The sequence below is a fragment of the Lupinus angustifolius genome, chromosome LG01 (assembly GCF_001865875.1).
Source record: "Lupinus angustifolius cultivar Tanjil chromosome LG01, LupAngTanjil_v1.0, whole genome shotgun sequence".
NCBI lineage: Eukaryota > Viridiplantae > Streptophyta > Magnoliopsida > Fabales > Fabaceae > Lupinus > Lupinus angustifolius.
In genome coordinates, this window is record NC_032009.1 from 18,643,784 (window position 1) to 18,661,255 (window position 17,472).

Genomic DNA, 17,472 nt, shown 5'->3' on the forward strand with positions numbered 1-17,472 from the left:
TTTATGTTATGTGTAAAAAGTTGTTTTTTTATTAGTGATTTTAATGATCATATATTTTGTATTAATGATATTAATTATCATATTTGATCTCTTACTTTATTCTTCTAATAATACAATATGATTATGATAATTCCAAGAGAATAAAGTACCTCATTGAGATAAATATCTTCTTGAGAATAAAGTATTATTTTTACCAAAAAACATTTAAAAACTAAAAACGTAGCACACATATCATAATTTTAATTATTGGATGAGATAATTTATCTTACAGTATGAAGAAATAATTTATTCTTTAATTATAATATCATATTACTTTGACACCGTTCTAAATGTTCAAGTAAAATATGCTCTATACTTAAACATATTATATGTTATGCTCTATATATATGATAATATGAGAGGAAACTTTATGTTTTATTTGTTTGATTATCTAATACACATTCAATAAAATTAGAATAAGTATTCGTCTTCATAAAAAACGATGTTAAGACCTCTATTGTTTAGAACATATTATAAGTATTAGCCTCTAATTTTGATACTTACAAATAACATTCATTCAAATATTCTAACTCTGCTCACTCTCCGTAAAATAATGAGTCACAATTAAGTGTGTTCTACTTTTTATCTAAAAAATTAGTTAATAAATAATACAAGCCTAAATTTGAGCTGAATGGATATTTAATGATGGTATAAATCTAAAATTTAAACAATTTACCTTTATTCTAGTGGAACAAACAAACTCTTTATTTAAATTCATTAAGAGAGAAAAAATGTACTCACATTATAACAATTTTTCATATTGTCATTTTATCATCTATTATTTATAATTAATCATCACTATATCTTCTTTTAAATAATAAGTAATATAAATAAACAGTGAATAATATATTAATTATACTTATATTATATATACTTTATGAATTTTGGTAGAAGTTATAGTAGTATTGGGTAGAAGATACAGAAGGAGTGAAATTAGATGAAGGAGAAATTCAACGAGATAAAAAAGGAATTGATAAAAAAAAGTTGATATTGGGTAGTTATGGAAGTTTGTTAGGATTTGAATTGATGCTAAATTACTCTTTTTTATTTATTTTTCAAAATATTTTTGAAGTTTATATGTAGACTAGCGTGTGGAGACCATCATTCTTATTTTATGATATTAAATATTAAATTTGTATTTTTTATTTTAGAGAATTATAATGTTTTTTATTGGATGTACTTCATGTTATAATTTTTGCATTTATTATAATATCCAACTTAAAGTGAGATGTATTAATTATAGTTATCTAGGATTATATGGTTTTACTTTAAAAATTAAAAATATTAAGGGCAAAATAGAAAAATAGAATCATGACGGTAGTTATTTCAAGTTTTGGCTTTATATATACTAGTGTGTCAGGCACTTCGTGTCTGCCGGCGAATATTATGTGATACTACATATTCAATTTTTATATATTTCATTTTTTTTGAATTAAAATGTATTTGTTGTATTCAGTGTACTTTATATTATTTTTTGTGTGTGATTATGATAAGGTTTAATTTGAGGTGAGACATATGGTTAATTAATGTATTGATGGTAGTTGCTTAGGATTATATAGTTTTTTTGTAAAAATTAAATAATGTTAAGGGCAATATAAGAAATGAAAATTACACAATGAGGGAAGTTATTTCAAGTTTTGGCTTTATATATAGTATAGATTATAGATTATAGATAGATATATAAGTATATATATAGTATAGATATAAATATATGAAAAATAATAATAAGTGGCATTATGGTATTGTTAAGAAAATAAAAAATTATTATTTTGTATTGAAAATAATGATTTTATATATTCATAATTGTTAAACTTAGATTTTCAACATTAATTTACATCATTTCTTTTCCTTATTGAGTGCCACAATCGTAAATATAATATTGGAAAATATTTTTTTAACTATTATTTTGATTATAAATGCAAATAATATCATTTTCAAATTTATGTTATGTTAACCTTGAACATATTTTATTTAGTTTTAGATATTCGTTTAAACCTTCATTGGTTAATAAATATTAAGTTATTTAATTTTTAAATAAAGTAATTTAAAAACTTATTTTTATTTATTAATCAGATACGTTGCCACTTGAAGTAGCACGCAATTGCGGAACAATGGAAAAATCCTCAACAAACGTAAAATAAGTAGTAGAAAGTTTAAGTTTTTAAAACTTTTATTTGAGATTTTATATACTACTAATTTTTTTGCTTAAAAGTCATTCTCACAGTATAAAAATAACATCTGTTTATGTGAATATAAAGTAACACATGTTATAGAAATTTTAGGCTCATTTATCATAAAAACATGCCTTAAGAGGCCTGTGATTCAACAAATTTAAAATAGTTTCTAGAATCACATGATTTTTTAAGATGATTTTTTTATAATATTATACTATAATGATATTTTTTAATTAGTGCAAAACCTATACAATACGAACACGTTTGATACCCCACGTTATGGAGAAAAGAGTGGAAAATTGAGAAAGAAAATGTATTAATTGGAGAGAGTGGATTAAATAAAGAAGTAATTATAACTAAAACATCTCGTTTAATTTGTCAATGAGTTAATATTCATCTTATCTTAAAACATTTCCCGTGTATTAATTTTGTTCTCGATAAAATAAAAGTTCAAATTAGTACTCAAATATCATAAATGTAAGTCAAATGATCCACATCAATGGTCATAAAAATACTAATCAAGACAAATTTGACTCATTTTTTGAGATTTTTAGAAAATATTTTGAATTTCCAATTTTTCAGAGACAAAATTAATATACACAAAAATTTTGAAGGGCCAAAGTGAATATTTACTCTTAATAAATTTAACCGGTTGTTTAATATGTTCTACCCCATGAATTTGACACATAGGTTAGAAAGAGAACATATCTACTATCCCAAAAAGTATATCATTTTTACTTCATGTGTTACTTATTGTGATTGGTTAAAAAATTGTATTTAAGTTAAAATATTAGTACTTAAGTATTTTTTGACTAATCATAACTGATAGTACATAATATAGTATATTTTGTGGGATAATAGATATACTCGCGATTAGAATATATATATATATATATTAGCTCCAAATTTTTATATACATTAAATGTTTTGATACTAAATTTAAGGAAATTAGTGAAAAATCAATAATATTTATAGATTCCTAAATTTGCATGATATTGTCCAAATTTATTTTATAAAAATCACCTTTATATAATGATATTTTATTATACTGTGTTAAATGGTAAACATTTAAGATTTTAATATATAGGCATCGATAATATAAATTTTTTTTATATAATGTTCACCATTCATTATTTATTATGTGTTAATCTCTATTAAATAAATATTATAAATGAATTGTGAATAACAAATCCATCGTGTAAAAAAATTCACACTAAGAATATGTACTTATATAGATACTAAATTCATCTTCATTTTTATAGTACCACAATGTACTGAATTGGTCTAGATTCATAGAATACTGTCTTTTTCTATAACTTTCTTGTGGTTTATTATGGTGGATATTAGGGAGTTTACCTATCCAAGAATAAAATTGAATATCGGCCTAAAATAAATAGAAACTACAAATCCAAATATAATTAGATTGTGTTACATTGATTTTTGAAAAAATAGATCATTCGAAATCGGGTTTTGAATCCAATTCTAGAATTAGACCAATCCAAACTTGATCACATTAATTTAGTTTATTAAGAATATGCACAAAGTTATGAGTTTAAGTGTTTAACACTTCAGTTCAATAATGTTCTGAAACAAACTAAAACTTAAATTTAACACTTAATTAATCATATGATAGATTCAGTAATATTCATTTTATATGACTATAAAATATGTGCTCGTTAAATAATATATTCTTTCACATCGGTAAAAAATTTAAACTGCATAAATTATATTTCTTTTGATAAATATAATTAAGTTTTTAGATTTGTTTTCTTCTAATATACAATCACAATGAAGAAAGAAATCGATACAAACGACCCGTATATATACTTTTTTTCTTGTTTTGAATGAAAACATCTTCTTATAAATATAATGTTCTTATCGATTATCGTAATTCTAATTATGTTGGTATTTGATATAGTAATTTTTAAATTTACACAATATTGTTTAAATTAAAATGGGTTGTAGACATGTAACATTATGTCTTTGTGTATGTAAAAATTATTGTGACAATATTAGGATTAATGCATTTAAACTTATCACTTTAAAATATATTAAACTTAATATTTTAATCATGTTTATGATTTTTAAAGCGTGTGTAGAGTTTCAATCTTTTATAAAAATCAGTCTATATCACATATAATATATGGATCAGATTGGATTGGATTGAATGTCTTAATGTAACACCTCAGCCCTGATATGCGACATCTTAGACCTATGAATACACCGAGCGTGTCACCTATTAAGCTTAAATACCCTACAATATTTTATTCCCCTCCAAGGGGAGCCTTCCACGACTCGAACCTCATGATCTCAAAGATAAATAGTCACTATACCATTGAGTTGCTACCGTTAAGCTTTAATGATACCGAATCACAAATTAATTATGCGTTTAAGTCAGCTGATTTTTTACTTAAAAATTGATGAGACCTAATTGCCAATACCCCTAGTGGACACTATAAGAAGCAACCCATAAGCATAATAAAAAACAAATTCAGAATCTTGTGTATTTTGCTAATTACAATGGTAGTGAAAGTTTTAGGCCAACCTCACTATGCTTGCCCTAGAAGGGTGATATTGGCTCTTCTTGAGAAGGAAATAGAGTATGAAATAGTGCTTGTTGATGGCAAAGTAGGAGAGGACAAGGGACCTGAGTACCTCAAGTTACAGGTACAATCCCCTCATAGTGAGTGAGATCTCGTTAAATTAAATATCGTAAAAAGTTAAAGTTAGATATATGAGAATAATCGTTATTGGGAGGGTAATGATATACTTTGAAAATGATTAATTCCTTATGATAGCCTTGGCGATAGAATGAATTTAGCGAATTCTTAAAAAAATCAAAATCAAATAAGAGATAATTGTATTTCTTATTTTTATTTCCTTTGATCTTCCATTTTTTTGTCTCGATTTCAAAGAATTTATATAATCCATCTTTCATATGCATATGCAGCCATTCGGATTGTACCCTGCTATTCAAGATGGTGATTTAACACTTTTTGGTTAGTCCCTTTACTATTTTTCCACTTTATCATTATATTCCATGTAATTAATCATCACTAATTTGAGGCCTCATTAATCATTGTATCATCTATTATACATTTCGATTACTTTTCTTAAAGAGTCAATGATCATTAAACATGAATATTAGATAACGCAGTAACAAGTAACAGTGTATAAAACTTATACACTATCCATACTACATTTTTATCTCAACTATTAACACTTTTTTGATACAAATTATGCAGAATCTAGGGCAATAATTAGGTACTATGCAGAAAAGTATAAAAACCAAGGAACAAATTTGCTGGGAAAGACACTAGAAGAAAAGGGTATTGTGGAGCAATGGGTAGAAGTTGAAGGCCAAAACTTCAACCCACCACTGATGCAATTAGTTATACATATTCTAGTTAACCCAGTTTTGGGTCTTCCCTCAGACCCAAAAATGATTGAGGAAAGTGAAAAAAAGCTTGTTAAAGTGCTCAACATTTATGAAGAAAAGTTGTCCAAAACAAAGTACTTGGCAGGAGATTTTTTCAGTCTTGCTGATCTTACCCATCTTCCATTGACTTATTATATTTTGGAGCCATTGAAAAAACCATATTTGGTGAGAGATAGGAAACATGTTAGTGCTTGGTGGGATGATATTACAAGCAGGTCCTCTTGGAAGAAAAGTGTTGAACTTTACCCATTTCCCTTTTGAGTTCTTAGTTTGAGGAAGTGTTATTGGCAATTATAGTGTTTTCTATTACTTTTCTTTGAAATAAAATGTTGCCTCATTTACAATGTTTATGTCATGTTTGTTTTCCTAGTTTGCTTTTGTGATCTTATATGTAATGAGGATCATTGTTGTTGAATGCATCAAGAAATTAAATGTTCTTGTCATTTTCACATTTTTAATTGATTTGAGACTTTGAGATTATAGTAAACTCACAGTCTTTACAAAATATAAATATAAAATATTATAATTTATGATTGAATATACTCGATATGGATTATATCTGTTTAGTTGTCATGAGTTCCTCAATACATTCGTCATAAAACATTGAGTTTTTTACACTGTTAACATATCATCCATCATTAATTTGTATTACTTTTGTTTGAGAGTCAATGGTGGATGATTTACTGACAGTGTAAAAAACACTTACACTGTCAGTGTATACATATTAAATCCTAAAACATTAAATAAATTATACATTCTGGTCATAAAAACATTCTTGTGTCACAGGATAACACCAAAGTTTTAAACATAACTACTTTTAAAAAATATATAACAGTGAAAAGTTGATACAATTTGAATATTTATTTTATTTACTAGAAAAAAATAGATTTACCAAAAGTTTTTTTTATAAATAATGTTCGATACATGATTTTATGTAAACTATATGGATTCGTTTATAGTCAAGGAACATGACAATGAGATGATGTTCCTTCAACATTTACAACAAAATTAATAATATTAGATTAGTGTATATATTTTAAATATTAAATATTTTACATATGCATTTATAGAAACTTATTTGATATACCAATGTGAACCAAATGTGGCTATATGTTGGGTTACATTTAATAAATTGAGGTCTTTTATCCTACATGCAGTTTAAATTATTTTTATTATTTTTAATAAATCTTTGCAATTCTTATAGGTTGTTGTCTCTTTTGGAAAAGACATGTAATAAGGGTTCATTTTATGGGGATATGAGTTATATTGTTTACTTTCTTTCAGAAAGCCACTTGAATTCATGGCCAAATGGAAGTTGCTTGTGAGCCGCCCAGCTTGGCCTGATAGGGCACCAGCGTGCCAAACAAACTGTCGAGTGTGCCAATTTTTCTACTTGGCTGGGTAGCCAAATCTGGCTTGGCGCCCAACGTGGAAAAATAGGGCAGGCCAACGTCGCAATAGGGCCGCCCAACATGTTGCTTGATGCTAAGTTTCTTCAATTCAAAGGCAAGGAATTATTCATTTCCATATGAGACAAGTCATGTGGTAATTCTTTTCATATGAAGAGGATTAATGAGATTTGGCCATTTCAAATTATGGAAGGATGTCAAAACATTAGGAGCCGTGTGGATTTTACCACCAAGGAATTATCTGCATAAATTCTTTCTTTTCTTGGAGGGATTTCTTTGAATGCAAAAGAAACCATATGGTAAGGCTATTACTTCTCATATATAAAACAAACCATGTGCCTCCATTAAAAGACATGTAATTATTTCTTTCCATAAAAAGGTGCAAGCCATGTGATAATTTCCTTTCCAAGAAGCAATATGATTCAATTCAATTACAAGGGATTATGACTTGCCAAATGAAGAGTCATTCCGAATACAATTAAGGCATGTGGTAGGAAATTCAACTATGTGAAATTCCCACCTTTCGTATATGGATTAGGCGTGTAGCTTGCCTTGGGGAGGAGCAATGAATCTGAACATGGTCATATCAGTCAATTTTGGTAGTGATGATCAACAACAAGAGAATATATGACTACTTGCCTTATTTGGAGTCATGGAGATGTTCGTGGGATCCATTTCAAAACAAGAAGTTATGGTGATTCTTGCCTTGTGAAACCGTGAGATATTATTTCCTTTTAGGGAATCAATGAACCAAGACAATCCATAGGCCTTATGCGTGAGAATTGGATATGTTAATGTTTTAACTTTGTAGCTTATTTTGTGGAGCCATATTGGCTAGCCACAACCATATATGTAACTGAATTACATGATGAATAATAAGTTTGAATTTATTTGGATTAATTTCTCTTTACTTGAGCTTAACTCCTAAAATGAGAACTTATTCTTGTAACGTTCAAAGACTTATCATCATTGATGTGATGCCTTACCTTTAATTCTTATCCAGGATCCTTCTTGTGACGAACCTCACCAGCTTATGAAACACTTGTTTTTGTGGCGCCATCATTTTCATATCTTTTATCCCCAATGTAACACCTCAGTTCTGACATGCGACCTCCTAGACCCATGAATATACTAAGCGTGCAACCAGTAACACACCTGTCCTAACATGCGACCTCACCGACCCATGAACACACGGAGCGTGCCAACCACCAGCTTAAATACTCATTGCAGTATTTTATTCCCCACAAAGGGAAGTCTCCCGCAACTCGAACCCATAACCTCATGGACAAATAACCATTAATTCCACGAGTCGCTATCATTAAGCTAATAATGGTTTAATAAATTTTTGCAATTCTTATGAGTTGTTGCCTCTTTTGGAAAATGCATATAATAATGGTTCATTATAAGGGGATATAGGTTATATTGTTTCATTTCTTTCAGAAAGCCACTTGAATTCATGGTTGTTGCTACCCCACATTCGTGGGCGCGACAAAAAATATGCTAATAAATGCAATGGAGTCGACATCGATGTTTTCTATAGGGAAAACATGAAAAATCAATTTAAAAAAATATTGATCTGCTTGCATAGAGAAATTAAGTTCAGAAGTCGGTTAAGGATGAGAAGAGTATTAGACACCTCATATCACCGTTATAAAATGGTACCTAAATCAATTATGTGGATATTTACTCAAAAAATTAATTTTGTCATCACATTATTAAACAAAATAAAGAAAGACAAAAAACATTTTTTTTATTTTTTTGTCTCTGACAGAGAAATACCCACTCCTACGTATCTCTACCTGCAATAGAGAAATCAAGGCTATATAGTTCTTTCAGAAAATAGTTGATTAGTCGATATATTTTTATTTTATTTTTTATTTTTATTCATTTAAAAATTAACAAGACAAGGTGTCGCGACAATGTACTAGTCCTATAGTGGAGTCACCTCACCTAGTCTAGACGACATAAAGTAGCGCGACAAAACACTCAGCCTATAGTGGAACCACTTTAGGTCACTTTTAAAATTATTTGAAAATTTTATTTTACAAGATAAGGTAACACGACAAGACACAAAGCCTATAGTTGGATTACCTTACCTCATTTTAGACAAATGAAATAGCGCAACAAGGCACTCGGCCTATAGTGAAACTACTTCATATTATTTTTAAAAAATATTTTTCTTTATTGCATTTTACACGTCACCTTTAAACTTATTTAAAAAATTTATTTTACAAAATAAGGTAACACGATAAGGCACTAGGCCTATAATGGGGTTGCCTTACCTCATTTTAGACGACATGAAGTGGCGCGACAATGCTCTTGGTCTATAGTGGAACTACTTCATATCATTTTAAAAAATATTTTTTTTATTGCATTTTACACATCACCTTTAAACTTATTTGAATATTTATTTTACAATATAAGGTAACACTACAAGACACTAGGCCTATAGTGGGGTTACATTACCTCATTTTAGACGACATGAAGTGGCGTGATAAGACACATGACCTATAATGGGACCACTTCACATTGCTTTTTTCAAAAACATTTTTATTATATTTATACACACACATATATATATATATATATATATACATACATTAAGGCAATAAAAATGTATTTTCTCTTGCCAATCTGTCACGCTATGAGCGAATAAAGATCACCCACACGTTGTGCATCAAGTGGGAATCATAGAAGTTTCGAGCAATGCGGAATTGAGTAAGAAGTTCTGGAAGAATCAAACAATGTTAGCACGATGGTCCAGTTATTCGGCTATCTCATAAGAACGATTGATGGGTGAGCAATTACCTTATATTGGGGCAAAATTTTTGCAAAATTTTGTAACTTGTTCTAGTCTTACAAGACATAGATGGAAATGTTTTGCCTAAACCTATAAACAAATACGCAATCAAGAGTATCTATGCCTAAAAATAGAAACTTGAAATAAAAGAAAAGCACGTTAGGTTGAAAACAAAAATGAGCCTAAGCAAAAATCAGGGTATGAATGAGAAATCCGTTAGGTTAAAAACCCGAAAGGGCAACCTAAGCAAAAGTTAGAGTATGAATAAGAAACTTGTTAGGTTTAAAACCTAAAAGGGCGACCTAAGCAAAAGTTAGGGTATGAATAAGAAACTTGCTAGGTTTCAAACGCTATAAATAAGAAACTTTATCATCATTATATATATGCCACGCAATTAATCATCACTAATTTGATGTCCCCATAATTTTTTTATGGTCCTAAATAGGAGTGACCTAGGAAAAGGATCCTCTCAATACCTAAAAAAATTTAAAACTTGAGTGTTACTTTGCATGACCTAACCATTTATTTAAATTAATAACATATTTTATTATTACAAAAATACATATATTGAATGGTTAAGATGCACTGTACTGCTTTTAGAGATTTTTATACGTAGGTTTTTGAAGAAAAAATATAGCTTAATTACTCAATTTCTAAAATTAAAGTTTTTTTGTAAATAACTTTAAAAATGTATGATTTTTTTTACCATGATAGCATTAAATAATATATATTCTTTGTTATTTACCTTAGTAAAATAACAAAGATGAGCATGGTCTGAATTGACGTGAGCCCATAAATTGGTTGTTGTCAATTAAATTGTGATATCCATAATTTGTACAAGAAGTTCTAAATTATATCCCAAAAGGATGTAAAGTGACATTTTCCTTAATGACATCACAATTGAAACTTGAGTTAGAAGCATGCTTACCTAATAAACTTGTTGGTACATTTACCTAATATACTTTAAAGTTGTATAAACATTTACCTAATATAAACATTTAATGCTGAAGAAATGAAGAGAGATGATATAGTGAATTTTTTCAAGGCCACTTATATTTTGAATGGTGAAGAAATGCATTTAAATAGTAATGATTCAATTAGGTATTCCCTCTTTTATTTGTGTTTATATTAAAAAAATAATGATAATTCTAGTAAAAAATAATAATGATTAAATTATGATAATAATAATGTAATAATTAAAAAGGGATTAACTCTTTATCCAAAAGTGAGGAAATATCCTTAGTAGTCGCGAAAAAACAGTGGTTGACATATTTTAATCATTTGTGATGTGGTCAAACATGAAGATGAAGCAAAGTCAAATGGTTAATCTACACACAGATTCAATAGAACATGTGAAGATCTATATATATTTCAATGCAAAGCATGAAGCCAATACACTTTTTGTCTTCACTTATCATCCATGTACTTGTTCTGCACTATGCTGTGGCAACTTTAGTAAAAGTAAATTCTCTTTTCTCATCTTCTTTTATTCAATCTTATACCTGTAAATAATAGCTAATTAGTCTTATATAATTGAAAATTCTTTTTGCTTTAGCTGAGATGAAAATCCAAAGCTATTATAGTCAACGTCTTGAATGATTTATGGATATCAAGATGATTACACAGAAAGATATATGTTAGATTTAATTTATACTAAAGGGTGATCCAGTATACGAGACTCATATTAGTTGGTATGGTGAGGGTATATGTATGCAGTCTTGGCTGGCGTCGTAAGCGACGAGGTTATCTGAGCTCATGACTTCCAGGTCAAAAGGTAAGCAGCCTTAACGTTGAGCTGAGGTTCACCCTTGTATAAAAATTTATATAAAATCGGCAAAATTATTTGAGAGGTGAAAGATGAATGATTGGTAAGATCATCAAGAGGATATAAGTTAAGTGAACTAATTTGTTTGATAGAGAATAAAGTAATGATAAGTGTTTCGTCACGCTTTTACACATTGCAGAAAATTCCCCACTGTTGCCTTGTGTAGGAGTTCGGGCCTTGTCTCAGTCCTAGTCTGGCTGATCATTCTATCAAAGATGGTATCAGAAGGTGATGAAGCATTGAGTCCAGCAGCAAAGTTGTTCCATGCACCATCCTTTAACTGTTATGTGATGGCCATAATGGGTTGCAGCACAAGCATCAATCCTCAGGTCATTAAAGATGGTTTATGCCAAACTCTGCTTAAGCATCCAAGGTTTACTAGCAAGCTGGTATGTTACTCTCCTAACCTTTATCTTCTAAATCGGTTATGTTGCAGTCCGATGCAGCCAAATTATTGTGATGTATGGCATATGAAATAGCTTAAATCTCTTAAACACCCCATGTATAATCTCTGTGTTCTAAGTTGCGGTTGCGGTTACTTCGTTTGTGACTGTTATGGCATGAATGTTTTTGTGATTATAAAATATTTTGAATTCGATGTGCCTCAAATGAAGTTCGATGCAGTTGCAATACGACTCGATACAGCTGTATCATTTTGATTGAGTGGCACACCACAATTATGATGTGATGCGGTCACCAAAGCTATAATATTGCGACTGCATCACGTGATGATGCAGTCCGCAATTTGCAACAATGTATAATCATTTTATGGATAACCAAAATATACAAGAGTAGGCCTCACCCCATGTGAACATATCTAAGATGGATTCATTAAACATGCACACATTCATTGCTTTAAATTTAGTGCTAAGAACTTAAGATTGTGTTACTAAATTACAGAAAATTGTGTGAGAAATGTGACTGATGCAATTACAATTGTAGTATTGCTGCATAAACTTCTAAAAAACGGTAACGCGATCGCAATAACCATGATTTAAAACTATAGATTTTACAACAGGTCATTGATCTTTCATTTGGATCATGTTCAGGTTAAGAAGGGAAGAAAAAGTAGATGGATAACAACAACAGTTAACATAGAGAACCATGTCATAGTTACTGAAATAGATTCCAAAATAGACTTACCAGATAGATTTGTTGAAGACTATATATCCAACATTACCAAAACTCCACTAGACCTTTCCAAGCCACTATGGGAACTGCATCTCCTTAACATCAAAACCTCTGATGCAGAAGCAGTTGCCGTTTTTCGGATTCATCATTCGATGGGAGATGGTGCTTCTCTCATGTCACTCCTCCTTGCTTCAACTCGCAAAATATCCGACCCTCATGCATTACCAACAGTGCCATCCAAGAAGAGAGTCAAGCTGGATAATCACAGTTTGATCCCGGACCATGCAATAATTTCTCGATTTTGGTCGCTCTTGTTGGCTATTTGGTGGGGATTGGTTCTGATTTGGCACACTTTGGTGGACTTGGTGCTATTTGTTCTGTCCATTTTTTTCATCAAAGACACATGGACTCCTTTAAAAGGTGCACCAGGAGTAGAGCTTAATACGAAGCGCTTCGTGCATCGCATAGTGAGTATGGAAGATATAAAGCTTGTGAAGGATGAAATGAAAATGGTAACTTCTGCCATATTTTCTTATGGAAAATGATCTGTGAGCATTAATTCTGAATCTTGTTTTTGAGTTTCATGAGTTTAAGGGATATGCTTCTGAGTATAAAGTTTTTTCTAATGTTTGCACATGATCGTAATTCATGTGTTACTTTTTCCGAAGAGCCAATAGTTACTAACATATAAATGATGAATAATGTGTATTAATTAGACTGTCAATGATGTTTTGTTGGGGGTAACACAAGCTGGTCTCAGTCGCTACTTGAATCGGGAACGCAGTAAGTTTCTATTTCTCTATGGGGCACTAATTCAGGATACCAAAGTTCATGTTTTGCCTCAGAATATATAGATGTACTCAATGCAAGAAAATCTTAAAAGTTGTGATTTTCAATATAGAGTTCCATTTATACTTTCTTATCTATAATTGGTTTTCCATTTTCATGCAATATTCAAACTACTCAATCTCTCTTGAACTTGTATAAACCTACCAAAATGTTTCAACTTGCAAGTCATTTTTATGAAAAAGTAGGACTAAATACACAAAAAAGTGTTCTTCAAAAGCTTTGTTTTTCCAATTCAGGTGTGGATGCAAATGCTGGTGCTGAGAAGCAGAGATTTAGTGTCCCGAAGAACATTCGGATTAGAGCATCAGTTCTTGTTAACATTAGACCAGTTGCAGGAATCCAGGTGAGTTTGGTTTCCAAATTAACACTCTCTTAAGGAAAATATAACAACAACAACAACCAAGTCTGGATTCCACTAGGTGGAGTTGGCTACATGGATCGAACGACGACATAATACTCTATCATAAATCATGTTCATTAACAAAACATTAAACTTTAAGTCTTTCTTTATATATATTTAAGATGAAGAAAATGCATATATTCATAACAAGTTGTTTTCTATGTATAGCTAATATACTTAATGCAATATATATATATGTCTATCTGTTATAAAGTAGTTCTAATTAAAGTGGTGGTTCCACTTTAATATACTACTCTATCTTTTCATTATTATATACCTGAAAATATTACACACAAGTAGTAACATAGTCCCTCTCATTTCATCTTTCTCTTGATTGTTTTGCATTTTATACAGCAAAGAGGATATGTGTTACGTAAAAGACTTGATTTTATACATCAACAAGACACATTATTTATACAACATAAGAAAGAAAACTGATGCAGAAAAAAATAAACTCCTACTTGAATAGCATAATGAGCATCACATATGTCGAATGTGAAATATTCCTAACAGACATATCGACTCTTTATTGTCGAATGAATAGAAATATAACAGTTTCTGAGTCATACTAATCAACAAATATCTCTTCAAATATTATGTTAATTAGGATCTGGCTGACATGATGGCTGAGAAATCAAAAACCAAATGGGGTAATGGGATAGGATATATAGTCCTTCCTCTTTCCATTGCTTTACAAGAAGATCCATTGCAATATGTTCATCAAGCTAAGGCCACAGTTGACAGAAAAAAGCACTCATTGGAAGCTATTTGCACTCATGTTTGTGCAAAATTGATACTCAATTTATTTGGAGTCAAGGTATATATACACTGAAAGGTTCATTTGCTATCTTTTCTTAACTTGATCTTGTAACTAAATATAACTTGATGAGTAGTTCCTATCTAAAACTAGTAGAACAGATAAGTATCTGCATGCTAAACTAGTCTCCAAAAATCTACCAAGGTTTTATTAAATTGCAATTTGCAGCCGCAATTGTGTAACAATAATTAGTTCGTTTGTCATCCATGGTCTAGACCAATCGTAATCAGACACGTAATAGAAGGAAGTATTCTTTCATTTTTTTCCTCTTACATTGTAACTAAATTTTGTTACGCGTCAGATTATTACTGATCGAGATCACTGATGACGTGATGGCTTAGACCAACTAACAACTTCTCGTAATCGCGGCTGCAATGTCAGTTTTGGCAGTGCCTACATATGATCAGATTTGCTTGCAATTGTGGAAAATATAGAGAGACCCCAAGTGTAATTATAACCACAATGTTACATTGATCAGAATAGTTATCTTGTATTTTTTATCTATGCAATCACAATAACAAAGAGCTACATTGTTTATAGTAGTACCCTTGCATTTTTTACCTGCAGCTAGCTGCTGCTATAACAAGAAGAGTTCTCTACAACATCACTGTGGCCTTCTCTAATATGCTTGGTCCGGTCGAAGAAATTGGCTTCTATGGTCATCCTGTGGCATACATTGCTCCTAGTGTATATGGGCACCCACAAGTAAGACTTCAATTAGTCAAAAGTTATTACTTACCAGGTTTTTAAATAGTGGTTGCGGTCGGAATTTTAGAAGCAATTGCGAACATATGTGGTCAATGTGGCCACAACCACAATTGTGGTCTCGATATGGTTTCGGAGACTTCCAAAACCTTTACATGTCAGCGTCTGTAGTAATCGCATATCCAAGTTTAAAACCTTGCTACTTATTACTAACATATATATTGCAACTTCATAGGTTACTAAAGATTTAGCAGACATCAATATATGTAATGGTAATATGGTTTCGAATACTTCCAAAACCTTTACATATCAGCGTCTGTAGTGATCGCCAACCCAGATTTAAAACCTTACTACTTATTATCAACATGCATGTTGTAACTTGCTAGGTTACTAAAGATTTAGCAGAGATCAATAAAGTAATAATAATACGATTTCGGTGACTTCCAAAACCTTGACATATCAGCGTCTGTAATCATCATATACCTAGATTTAAAACCTTGCTACTTATTAACATCATGCATGTTGTAACTTGCTAAGTTACTAAAGATTTAGCAGAGATCAATAAAGTAACAGTGATACAACTTCAGCGACTTCCAAAACCTTAACATATCAGCGTCTGTAATGATCACGGCCCCAGATTTAAAACATTGCTAATTATTGCAATCATGCTTGTAACTTGCTAAGTTACTAAAGATTTAGCATAGGTCAATAAATTAATGCACAACCATTTGATTTCTTTTTCAGGCACTAACCTTCCATTACCAAAGTTATGCTAATAAGATGACTATTTCTATATCAGTGGACCCCAGTGTCATTGCAGATCCTTATATCCTTTGTGATGATTTAGAAGAATCACTCAAACTCATTGTTGATGCTGTTCAGAAAAAGCTCATCATGAATGCAGTAGTCTAAGAACAAATAATAATTACATGATTATAGTTAAAAAATTAATATATCATTGAATTATTTTGACACTGTATTCATGATAATTATAGTTATATATAATTACAAATTTGATTCTAGAATAGTACCATGCACTATTGATTTTAACAAAAAGAAAGTTGTATGAGTTGGGTATAGATTTTTTATTTGAATAAAGGGGTGTTGTACAAATAATATTATCGATTCTAAAATGTGAGCTTTCATCTTCCTAATAAGATAGAAATAAGAATAAGTGTTAATTTTGTCTAAAATGTATATAAGTAAGGTTTTGGCAAAAGTTTGGATTTTGATATAAGTAAGGTTTCCACTCTTTAGAAGGACACCACTTTTGCCAAAAATAAGAGATTCTCCAAATTACCATATGAAATAGAATGAAGTTATGTGCATCTGTAAAACAAAATAATTGGGCAAGTAGCATTATTCTATTGCCTATCATGAAATTGAATATGAGTGAACAAGATCCGACTTTATCCACTCATCCGATAAGACCTAATTACGATATGGTCCAAAGAGGGTCAAGTTTATTGGGTCTAGGACCATGTTTGGGTTCAAAAATTAGACTCGATCAATATTTAGGACCGGGTAGGGGACATACATAACTCGTCTCGTCTCATGTCATTCATTCATCGTGTTTGTATGTATCTCTATTCAATTATGTATAGAATAACAACATGTTTTTAGTCGAAAGTATCACTAATTTTCTAAATTTTTTCATCATATAAACATATATCATTTTATATGTCAAATTATATATACATAATAATAAGTAATATTGAGAATATTTTATCTAAAATGAGTATGCATTATATTTAATCAGGTCTAAGGTCGGATTCAGGTTCAAAGGTTGACCCGATCGATATTTAGGGTTGGTTTAGCTTGGGTCTAGGGTCGAGTTAGCTTTGGATCTAGGGTGGGTTCAAAAAATGATTTAACCAACGTTTA

At 30.3% G+C, this 17,472-nt stretch overlaps 2 protein-coding genes across 3 annotated transcripts; both read left to right on the forward strand.

The window, feature by feature from the left end:
- Nucleotides 4,674–6,048, forward strand: LOC109342454 (glutathione S-transferase F9-like). The gene is made up of 3 exons (XM_019580437.1): nt 4,674–4,880; nt 5,164–5,212; nt 5,459–6,048. Exons 1-3 carry the CDS (start codon nt 4,734–4,736, stop codon nt 5,911–5,913), a joined length of 651 nt encoding a protein of 216 aa, XP_019435982.1. The 5' UTR covers nt 4,674–4,733; the 3' UTR covers nt 5,914–6,048.
- LOC109350858 (O-acyltransferase WSD1-like) lies at nt 11,289–16,703 on the forward strand. 2 transcript variants are annotated; one of them, XM_019592178.1, is made up of 8 exons: nt 11,289–11,322; nt 11,826–12,075; nt 12,736–13,329; nt 13,534–13,600; nt 13,903–14,009; nt 14,674–14,883; nt 15,451–15,588; nt 16,388–16,523. In XM_019592178.1, exons 2-8 carry the CDS (start codon nt 11,902–11,904, stop codon nt 16,433–16,435), a joined length of 1,338 nt encoding a protein of 445 aa, XP_019447723.1. In that variant the 5' UTR covers nt 11,289–11,322; nt 11,826–11,901; the 3' UTR covers nt 16,436–16,523. The 2 variants fall into 2 exon arrangements, with proteins under 2 accessions (XP_019447723.1, XP_019447715.1); XM_019592170.1 differs by having other exon boundaries at nt 11,291–11,322; nt 16,333–16,703.

Excerpts from the sequence above, each read along its gene's own strand:
- LOC109342454 (XM_019580437.1), top strand. The coding sequence starts at position 4,734 with ATGGTAGTGAAAGTTTTAGGCCAACCTCACTATGCTTGCCCTAGAAGG. Across the intron at positions 4,881-5,163 it reads CTGAGTACCTCAAGTTACAG|CCATTCGGATTGTACCCTGC; the intron begins GTACAATCCCCT and ends ATGCATATGCAG. Across the intron at positions 5,213-5,458 it reads TGGTGATTTAACACTTTTTG|AATCTAGGGCAATAATTAGG; the intron begins GTTAGTCCCTTT and ends CAAATTATGCAG.
- LOC109350858 (XM_019592170.1), top strand. The coding sequence starts at position 11,902 with ATGGTATCAGAAGGTGATGAAGCATTGAGTCCAGCAGCAAAGTTGTTC. Across the intron at positions 12,076-12,735 it reads CAAGGTTTACTAGCAAGCTG|GTTAAGAAGGGAAGAAAAAG; the intron begins GTATGTTACTCT and ends GATCATGTTCAG. Across the intron at positions 15,589-16,332 it reads GTGTATATGGGCACCCACAA|GCACTAACCTTCCATTACCA; the intron begins GTAAGACTTCAA and ends TTTCTTTTTCAG.